Source organism: Athene noctua, unplaced genomic scaffold (genome assembly GCF_965140245.1).
Source record: "Athene noctua unplaced genomic scaffold, bAthNoc1.hap1.1 HAP1_HAP1_scaffold_777, whole genome shotgun sequence".
In the NCBI taxonomy this organism is placed as follows: domain Eukaryota; kingdom Metazoa; phylum Chordata; class Aves; order Strigiformes; family Strigidae; genus Athene; species Athene noctua.
The window spans coordinates 679-12000 of NW_027438192.1; the positions used below are offsets into that span (position 1 = coordinate 679).

At 36.5% G+C, this 11322-nt stretch overlaps 1 protein-coding gene across 1 annotated transcript; it reads left to right on the forward strand.

Moving 5' to 3' along the window:
• Positions 1-1917: 1917 nt before the first annotated feature.
• LOC141955841 (fibroblast growth factor receptor substrate 2-like) lies at positions 1918-11017 on the forward strand (the record flags this gene model as incomplete). Its single annotated transcript, XM_074895363.1, has 5 exons — positions 1918-1987; positions 4497-4588; positions 6370-6556; positions 9785-9943; positions 10854-11017. Coding segments are annotated over exons 2-5 (576 nt in total), but the record flags the coding sequence as incomplete, so codon positions are not given.
• Positions 11018-11322: the final 305 nt, after the last annotated feature.

Below are 11322 nucleotides of genomic sequence, written 5' to 3' on the forward strand. Positions count from 1 at the left end.
TCCTTCCTCCCTTCCCTTCCTTCCTCCCTTCCCTTCCTTCCTCCCTTTCCTTCCTTCCTCCCTTCCCTTCCTTCCTCCCTTCCCTTCCTTCCTCCCTTCCCTTCCTTCCTCCCTTCCCTTCCTTCCTCCCTTCCCTTCCTTCCCTCCCCTGGCTTTCTTCAGTCAGACTTTGAAGAACTGGTTTGTTCAGTATTCTGTTTCTGACACTAAATAGTAAATTCTGACATCCAATAGTAAATATATAGGGAATAGTACAAGGGAGCATTTTATGATCGTTCCCTGAGACCCTTCTAAATATCTGCAGCTTAGAGACTTTTTGAGTCAGATGTGACATCCTCGAGTTTGAAAGTTCTTCATGGAGCTTGAATTTGTCCAGTTACATTCTGATTCTTTACATTTTTGCAACTCATTCCCACAAGATGTTGTGGATCATTAAGTTTAACTACATACCATGTGCAAAAAGTACTTTTGTGTAGTTTTTTTTTGAACCTGCCCGCTGATAACGTTAACTGCTGCTCCCGAATGCTTGCATTTGGAAAATAGTTGTGCTTTATGTATCTTCTCCGTGTCACTTATAATTCTGTCCTCTGTGATACCTTTTCGCAGGCTGAGAAGTCCAAGTAGCATATCTGGTTTTACTCTTTTTTTTTTTGACAGGAGGAGGCACAATTGCATACATTACTACATCTGTGAGTGCAGTGTGGATTCATACAATAGAATTGTATTTTTGTTTTGGCTCTTTTAGTTATTTCTGAACAATTCTGTTTCATTTGCTTTATGATAGGTATTGAGCTAGTGTTTTCATTGAACTGTGTGGCTACATGACTGATCAATCTTTCCTAACTCACAGAGCTCCTTCACTAGGTGCATTATTTTGCATTTACCAGTATTGAATTTCTGCTGTTCTCTGGCACAATCCCTTCACAGTAAGAGTGTTCTGCAACTATCATCATGATGCCTAGGACCTGGGATGGGTTTGGGACTACATTACACTTGATACTATGCAAAAAAAGAGTGCTTTGGGTTCCCAACATGCTTTTAATCCAGGTGCAAGGCAGAGGACAGCAGATCAATACAAAGAATTGCAGCAATATTGATGAGTAGAGCTACAATGGTCTCAAACAAGTTTGCATAGACATCCTGAAAGGCTGATAAGAAGGACTAATAATGAAGTAATTTTTTTTAAGAATTTAGCCCTTCTCTGGAGTTTAAGAAGCAGCATCAAAGGAAACATCAAGTGCTTGTTTGGCAATTTTACAGAGAATGGGGGCTGCCAACTGTTAGTCTGATGGAAGCAGCAGTTGAGTTTTCAGTGTTAGATGTGAGTGGATAGCTAGTATGAGGTTATCTGGGAATGTGGGGGAAGTGAAAGCAAAGCAATTTATGGTTAGTGTCATGAAGCAAGAATCATGAGGGAAGCAGAGAAAGGGTGGTATGCTAACCATACAAGTAAGCATTTCTGTATGTTCAGTAGGATAAGCAAGAGGGAGTTAAGCAGAGTTGAGCTGTATGTGTTCGGTTTGTCTGCTGTGGTTTGGTTCAGTATGTGGTAAGAATAATGGGAGCTTTGCATCTGTCATTTCCACACACTAAATTGGGTAAGGAGTGAGTGGAGAATAAGTGGAGGCCCCAGTGCGACAGGCTACACTGCAGAAGGGGATACCAGACTATTTTCTTCCAAGTCCCAGCTAGGCACTGAAATGCTGGGGAGGCTCTAAGAGTCTTAAGTCTCTTGTCTAAAACTCCACTTAGAGATGCACTAGCCATGAATACCTCACTTGACATAATACTGCCAAAATATTTTTTAAAAAGTATGCATTTTTGTTAGTTTAATAACTGGCATCTTTAAAAAAAGAAAAAAAAAATTATGTACTCTTCTAGTTCTAGGTCAAATGATTAGTTCTGTGACAAGACAGCATGACACTTTGAGTATGACAGAAGCCCTGATGCTGCAGCAGAGGCTGGGAGTATTAATGGCCAAATCTAGGTGAGTGATTTTTAATTCTGCCAGTTCCCTAGCTGTTTCATTTCTTCCTCATAGCCTTGGTTCACATCTCTCCTTTAAAACAGCATTGCAGTTCTTGGTTTTCCAAAGTATTAATATTAGAATATATTGGAGACAAAATTACAAGCTTGTATGATTATTGATTACATACCCTTTCTTTGTTGTTCTTGAGATACAGTGGCTATACTTTATACATCTTAATATACTACAGCTTTCTACTTGCAACTTTAGTGACTTTTCCCGAGCTACTGTGCGGTTAATTTTTTTTTAATTGTTTAGGTTTGCAGGCATCTGCCTCCAACAGATTTGATCAATTATTTTATGCTGAATGCAAAGGAAGTCATGATACTGTAACAGCATGCTGCTATCTATTTCAGTTTCCACTGTCAGAATGTTTGGGGAGGTCTAAGACTGGGCTTTATTATTTGCTGCTAGAAGCATCTGCAACTGACTGCTGTATGGACCAGAGCTTGAAAACCTTTTCTGCAAATTTATATATTCATTGCTAATCTGCATTGCATCTATTGCACCTGTTGCTCTTTTTAGCAGTGAAATCTCACAATAAATAGGGTAGCATCAGCAGGTTAACAAGGCCAATATCTGAACATTACTGTAGTGAGGCATTGTGGGATGCCACAGGGTAGGAAATCAGTGATAGGTGTTATTACCTGTATCTCCCTTTGTAAACAAAACAGGCAGAATTCATAAGCAAAAAAAATTGAATAGTTCAAATAGCAATGGGATGTATGTGTGAAGACTACTAAAAGTATTCTAATTAAGAGACTGATTGGACTGATTAATAAAATTCAGGACTTCACTATGCAAAAAACCACTTGTGTGTAGCATAGCTTCTCTCTGCAACAGTGGAAGCAAATAACCAGCTGCCCAGTTTCATGCTGAGTTGGGAAAAAATACCTGTCAAGTTAATGCCTGTATTCATGTTGTGGCCAGAAATGACATTAGAGAATCTGTGATTTTGACTATATGTCTGATGTTTTGCCTCTTCCTGGATTAATCCAAGCCATGTTGTTATCTTTTCCTGTTAAGTTCTCCATTTCACCTCTGCAGGGGTTTGGTGGCAGATTTAGACATATTTATACGGTCTCTAGGGTAGCAGTATCTTTTCTGAGTGGCTTTTCTGGTCAAGAAGAGGGGAAGAGTTAGCTGCTCTTCATTGTATTGCTTATTTCTCAGCAGACTGAAGTGCTACTTGGATACTACTGCTGCATGCTAATACAAATGCCTGTCTAGAAAGCAAGTCCCGGTTTTCTTAAGGTGACATCAGATTTTTTTTCCTCTTTAGTCAGGAAAAGTTATCTATCAGTTCTGTTTCCCTTCTTGATTCCTAATGTCATATCTCTTGTTGGCTTACTAGCTCTCTTCCAGGATTTTGCCCCACTTTTCATTTGTGTAGTGGAAATTTTAGTTCTTATCCAATATAAAGATGATGTAAATGGGTTTTCTTTTGTCTGACTTTCTTGTATTGAAGAGGGACAAGACACACCACCCCCTGCAAAGTGGTAGAGGGAGAAGCAAGTTCTGAGACTTTATTCTACAAATACTTTATCATACTGTTTTATGAAAGCTTTACCATACATACAAAAAATCTTTAAATGAAAATATAAAAAATATCAAATATTTATTCTTTGTTTCCTTAATTTAGCCATCCTGTTCTGTTAGTTGAGTATTTTACTGTTTTATAGCAAATGAAGTAGACTGTGTAACACAATTTAATCCAAACAGAACTTAATAGAAATAAAAACCCCTAAGTTTTAAATTATTTGTGTTTAATGTGGAGGTTTTTCCCTTCCCTTCCTTTGACTTCGATCACATAGTTTTATGTACATTGCTATGTGGCAAGTATTTAAAAGTGGAAGCACGGAGCCTCACTGCACGGCTGCCAGCACAGGGCTGTCTCCAGGCCTGGAACGCCTCCACCGTCCATTGCAGGCCAGCTCTGGAGCTGCCAAAGCCAGGGCAGCCTTTCAGGATTGCCATGTGGGATCTTTGTTTTGCCTCTGCCTGGTGACCTCCTACTGCCCAGGGCTTGTATGGGCATCACTAGGGCTGAGCTCAGCAGTCTGAACCAGGGAGTGCTCATGTAGACAGGAATCCAGATAGTTGTCTTGTGTAAAAACCCTGGTTTAGGAGATGAGAATTGCACCTAGTAAGTTGTTGGTTTTTGTTTTCCCCCAATCTGCAACTATGGGAATTAAGGTGACAGATCAAATGGATCTGTTTGGTAGTAACCTCAAATTGAATTATTGGTAGGACTTTTAACAGCTCAGTGTTGCCACTCCTTAATGCCAGATCTAACTGAACTATTTAAAAATATTTGTAGTACTTATCTTTATTTTTTATTTATAACTGCTAAATTCATCATGAATAATTGTAATTTCAGAGAGGAATTTGTGTTGCATTGTTTTGTTGATGATACTCTATTTTTACTTCAACTAAACGATCATTTTGGGTTTTTTGTTTCCCTCTTTAGAGATCACATGGTCTTCTAAAGAAGTCATGGGTAGCTGTTGTAGCTGTCCAGATAAAGAAACTGTCCCAGATAACCATCGAAACAAGTTTAAGGTAAGCAACTGATGTGGTTGATGTACTGTAAATTATTCTGTTGCTTTCTTCCAGAGTAGGTCTGTGATTGGAAAAAATTTAAATAAAAGTATGATGAAAATTACTGATTGGTTAAATTACCAGGTTGCAGGTGTCCGTGGCTACAGGTTTCTCTTGCTGCTTTGAGAAATCCTCTCACTAGCAGGTACCAGAGAATTCTCTAGGCTTTTTTTATGATAGTTTTGATCTTCAGGAAAGAGAAGAAGCCCTGTGCTTTTGATCCATCTCCATTTCAGTTGGTAGGACCCAAGTAACGTGGTTGCCTCTGGGAGGTTATGAAGGTTAAGGGAGTTGTAAGTATATGAGAAGAGCTATGGGAGAAGTGTGATTATGAACCTGGATCTGGGTTCAGCAATGGAAAATTTAGGACTGTTGATGTTACTTGAAGATCACTGCTGATTATAGCCTTTTGAGAACTTCTTCACTTGAGAAATTTTATTTATAAATGTGCTTCTGTTCCTTATATCCCTCGAATTTATAAGCTTGTGAACACTTGTTCATGTACTTAACATGAAGCTGCTGAAGTCAGTGACTCTAAGTAAACATACCTTTGCATAGTCACACAAGTCAGATTTGTGTCTGTGCTCCGAACTGTCTCTGAGTTGGCAAAGGAATGTAATGCTTCCATACTGAAAAATTATTCATGTGTTGCCTTAAGGCAATACTGAAATGAGCTTTAAAACCATGGGAATTTCTGGAAATGTTTAATATTACCAGTATAAAAAGCTGAAGGATAAAGTATACTTGCTTTTTGTGCATTTGACATCACTTTATGTAACTGCTTCCTATTTTCCTCCTCAGAATTTCTCTATTGTTTTGTGTGAGTTGCTGATTTAGCAGCAGGAGGGAGAAGATGAAAGAATGTAATTTGCAAAATGAAGAAAGTTGGCATAAACCTCAGTGGCAGATGAAACTATTCCTAATTCTTTTCAATTGACTAAATTTCAAGTTGGAAATGTCTCTTTAAGGAGTAACATGAATTGATACCATAGTGAAGATTTTTTTGGTAGTTTTTTTATTGCATAAGAAAGAATCCCACTAAAAGTAGCATTGTGAGATAAAATACACGTAGAGCAAAATATACATTGTCTGAATTCCATAAAGGATGCGGATGACCTCAAACTGGTGCAAAAGCAGGAAGAGTAAGAGTTTCAGCTTTGTACACATTTTCAGGCAAGATGACCATGGGGTATTTGATTTATTTGTTGAGTTTAAAAAGAGAGAAAAAAAATCTAAAACAGCCTGGCGATTCAGCACAGTGCAAGGTTATACAGGTATGTGAAGGAAGCTTCATCTTGGAGCCCCTTATTTTTCATTCGTTTTCCCAACTGTAAGTTGGGGTTATATGAGAAAGCAAATATTTATTTTATTTTTTTTTTTTAGAAATGATGCTCTGAAGGATTCCATTATCTGTGGCAGATATGGCCACTAGAATATGTACATAAAGCCAGTTCTAAAAAAAAAAACAAACAAAAAAAAACCTTAAAATCTCTTCTATTTTAAATTTCTCCTTGGATTTTACGAGTCTCATTCATATTGCTCTTAAATATGTATTATTTTAATTCTGGGTTGGGGGAGCAAAGGAAATGGTTTGGTGAGGTGTGGGGTTTTTTTAAAATTTCACCTCAAGGATCATAACTAATACGACAGAACAGGTGAAGCACATCAATGAAACATTATTAGTAGTTGTATTGGTGCTCAAAAGAGTACTTACCTAATGCTATTTAACTTCATTTTTATAGGTTATTAATGTGGATGATGATGGTAATGAACTGGGTTCTGGCATAATGGAACTTACAGATACAGAACTAATTTTGTACACCCGTAAAAGGGACTCTGTAAAATGGCACTACCTCTGTCTCCGTCGCTATGGCTATGACTCAAATCTTTTCTCTTTTGAAAGTGGCCGAAGGTGTCAAACTGGACAAGGTATGTGGCATTTTTGTATATAAAGCTTTTTTTGAAATTTATTTGACATTCGAAGTCAGCTTTGTTTAAAAAAAAATATATATATATATATATATAATTTGCCAGTCCTTTGGCAAAGGTTGTAAAGGCGATAGTTTTATATGTGAATATGGTTTCTGGGGAAAAAGTTACCTTATAAGGAATGGTCGTATGGTAAAACGAGGATTTGAGTTGCACATAGTTTTTGGCATTTTAGGTCTGGAGCACTTTATGCCTGTATGTGTGGATACTTCTGATCAACTTAGAAGGTGGTTTTGACAGGGAAATTCTTCTACCTCAGAGGCTGACTTGACTTTCAGGGAGGAGCAATGAAACCTGAAACTGCAGGAATCTCCTCATAATTCAAAGAATTCTTTATTTTTAGATTTTAAAAGATTGGAGCACTGGTGTGAACTGGATATCCCTACCCTATTATTGTCTTAAGCAACACATTTGTGTTTCATCCTTTTCCTAAAACAAATACCACTTTCATTTATATCAGTGACACCATTGTCAAATTTTGACACATTTTCATATTAAGTGTGTAAACTCCAGCTATGCTCAACTATTTTCTGTGTGGCTGTAACTGGAAAAGGATGTCTACCTTTCCAGTTCCCAGATCATGCCTGCTGTGGCCAAGGTTGGCTCCCAGTTAATAACATTTAGGCTTTTATCTCTCTTCACTGCAGCTGTTCCTGAGGTAATAGCTGTTTTGGTTGAGGTCTCAGCCTCATTTTACATCTTTCTACTGTGATGTAGCTGTGTGTAGTTGGAATTCTTATGTATTCATACATTGTGAAATTAAGTTGCATTTTTATTTTCTTACAGATTTTTAGCATTTACTAGTGTGTTTATCAATAATGATACTTAACAATTGGAAATTTATTTTTTTTTATTTCATTAAAAAGTCTGGAATGTCTGGAACTTGATCATAAACAAAGCTGGTCAGTCTTCATTGTCCAAGCAGAGGTAAGGGCAGACAGGTTTTTCTGATAAGAGTTTAGAAGACATTCTCAGTTCATCTCCTAATGAGAACTGGAGATTTTTTCAAATGTTACAGTATGCTCCACACTAAGCAGATGTTCAGACTTGGAAGAAGAAAGTAATAACCGTTGTTTTGAAGAAAATCACTTTAATTGATTTTGCAGGTTTAATTTACTGCTTCTTCCAAAGGTAAAATAGATACAAACAAAATTCAGTTGAAAATACTATTTTGAAGGTTCTTTTCCATGGCCTATTAGAAAGTCTTCAAAACTTTCCACCGAGTCTAATTGACTTTTCTGCTTCCCTCATAACTTTTTTTTTTTTAAATAGAGAAGATTAAGTAGGCTGTGTAAGCAGCAACCCTTTCCTCCCTCTTTTGTTTCTTGCATTCCTTACGTAATGTTCAAATACTGTGAATATTGAGAAAAAAGAAATCTGGCAGAAAATGTTCTCTCTCTGCTGCCTTTTTGCAATGGAGCATTGTTCATGAGACCTACACTGGGTTTTGTGGGTACAGTTGCAAAATTTCATCTTCACTTGGTGAGATGACTGAGAAGTTTTTCATTTGAGAATACCCTGAATACTGCCTAGCAACTTTAACTAATTGAATTAGTCAGTATTCTTGTTTGTGTTCTCCATTTAATCTCAAATTACATCTATTGATAAGTTGTCAGAGTGCACTGATGTTGAAACACTGAGTTTGTGCTAGGAATTAAAAACCTTGAAGACATGTTTTGGGAGCACAGTTAATAGATAATTCAGATAGAAAACTTGGAAGAGCTGGTGTGTCACCATATTGTGTAAGTGACAGATCATTTTGTATTTAATGTGAACGCATTTAATAAAAACCAAGGTTTCATCGAGTTGTTTTTGCTTGCACCATCAGTGCCAATTTGATTCACCTCATATTTTAAGGAATCAGCAATTTAGAAGCTTTTTTTCTTTAAAAACAAAGTAGTAAAGGCAGCTGAATTTCTCAGAAACATACTTGGAACTTTTTAAAGCTTGTGAACCTAGATTGTTTTTTAAATTCTATTTTTTGCCCATTAAGATTTAAGTATCTGTTATGAATTTTCAGAAATACACAAAAAATTAAACATGGACTGTTGTACTTGAGCTGCATCATGTGTTGGGGAAATGTAGTAGAAGATGCTCTACAGCTGCTGTATTGCAAGTATGAAGCTTGTTCACTGTGCCAGCTGAATATTAATTGTTGAGCGTCATTCCTCTTAGCCCATTTGGTATATTCCCAGCTGGGGTTTTGTGAACTTCTGTCATGCAGAGCGTTTCTGGTAGTTCTGATCTGACACCGTTCTGCATCCTTAAATAAATATATGATGATAATAATTGCCAGCTTATTATCATAGTTGCACTTACAGAACTAGCTATATCCGTAGGCAGTTTTTAGTAGAGTGTTTTAAGACTGTAATACTCACTTTAAAAAATGAGCACCTGCACCCACGTTTAACAAGCATGTCAACTTTAACTTCATGCTTTCAATGGAAGAATAATCCAAAGCTGCGACTTTGCTGGTGAGGGTAAGTTGGGGCACTCCCTGCTGTTTAAAGGCAAAGTGGCACAATACACACGCAAAATACATGGTATTGCTGCTAACTTTGTATTCTGTGTCTATCCTTTAGCCTAAAGCAATTGGTGTATTACTGTCTGTTTCAAACAGTTTGTCTTATTAGCTTTTCAGTTTAATCTTCTTAAAGAAACTAAACTTTTACCCAGTGTTTAAATTCTTTCCTGTTGTGCAGGAATCTTATTTTTACAGCAGTTGAATAGAAATCTGGTTTTAAAAATATTACCTTGTAGTACCACAGTAGTTTCATTTAGTGTTTTCTAAAATTTATTTATTTAACAGGTATACTTTTTATCAGCTTAAAAAAACCCAAATCTTGCCCTGTTTTGTAGTTTGAGGGGGGTGTTTTACCCCTCATTTAGCACTCAAAACTTAGTTTTGCTCTTAACTGAATCAGTTTTCTGTTCTAATTAACTTTTGGTGCATGGGTATCTTATTCTTCTATTAGATAAACATTTTAAAGGTTCTCACAGTAATTTTATGTGTTTTGGTGCAATGAAAATTTCTTACCATTTTTGCTTCTTTAACAGGTATTCATTACGTGGATTCCAGTTATTATTTTTTTTTCTTTAATTTTATAAATGGTAAGGCATGTTTCTTATGTTAAAAGATTTTGATTTTTTTTCCCTGTATATTTACAGGAATCTTTGCCTTTAAATGTGCCCGTGCAGAAGAACTATTTAATATGTTGCAAGAGATAATGCAGAATAATAGCATAAATGTGGTAGAAGAACCAGTAGTAGAAAGGAATAATCATCAAACTGAGTTGGAAGCTCCAAGAACCCCTCGAACACCTACAAGTAAGTTTAGTTATACTGTCAGATGAGGTACCTGAATGTAATATGGTACTTAGCTGAAAACAGCATTTAATTTGCATTAAATCTTTAAGTAATTAAAAAGAAAACTAATTTAAACCTAAGAGGCTAATTACCAGTAATGCATTCTCTTGAGGTACTTGCTGAGGATTCTCTTTCAAGAATCCTAAGTCTTGAGAGCAAAACTGCCATAGTCAAGTTCTTCAGCTTTAAGAAACAAGGTCTGGGTACTTAGATGTTGTGCAAGACTGCTGTTTTGCTGAATTATGAATACATCTATTGAATTGCTTTATAATATAGCACCATATTTTACTTGTATTATTTCTGAGAAATGTTAATGTTGGGCAATGTTCCAAACTTTTTATTAGGGGGGAAAAAAAAAAGTAATGGTAATATCACATCTACAGTGAGTTTGGAATCTTTCTTTTGCTGTGAGTAGATGGATGGGTAGAGTGAAGTCCTTTCAAAAATACCAGAAGATTTTTGGTAATCTCAGGCAGATGGTTTGATATTTGAAACTAAGAATTTCAGGTTATTGATGATTTCACAGAAATAGAAGCTTAAGTAATTAATTCTCTGTTTGTTAGGGAGACGTTGTTAATGGTAAAAGAGAAGTTGGATAGAGAGTTTACTGGGAGGACTGTGGTCTGTAATACACCTAGATTTCAGTGGTTGCTTCAGACATGTTTCCCAGTAAATACCGGGATGCTATACTCCGCAATTTGCTTTTCTTTTCCTTCCCCCCAGCAAATTTGAATCTTGTGAATATTTAATACTGTTTTACTATTTTAATTTCTCTTTTGAAAATTGAAGAGTGAAGATGTAAAGCGTCTTACTCGTATACAGTAAAATGTTCTATTTTAATATGGTTTTGCTTGTTTTCTAATTGAATCAGCTCCTGGGTTCAATGCACAAAGTTTACCTAATGGCTATCCCAGATATCCATCTTTTGGAGATGCTTCATCACATCCTTCCAGCAGACATCCTTCTGTCGGAAGTGCACGCCTCCCCTCTGTTGGTGAAGAATCAACACATCCTTTACTTGTAGCAGAGGAACAAGTGGGTATCTTTTTCCCCTCATATAACTTAGGTTCTACATTATTTCAGATTTTTCTACTGCTTGTTCTGTAGGCTTTCATTTGCGTTTTCCAGTATCACGTGTAATGTATTTCTACTGTATGTTAGCTACCTCAGAGGAGTGTTTCCTTTGCCTCTTGAAAATAATACTTTGTAGGATAGTTTGCTGAGGAAAAGTAACTATTTTCAGTTGCTCTCCATATTTTATATGCAAACAAGATATAGAAAGCATGTATTTTTATATGCTTTCCCCACAAATTTCAGTAATTGCTTTTAAACACATAAAT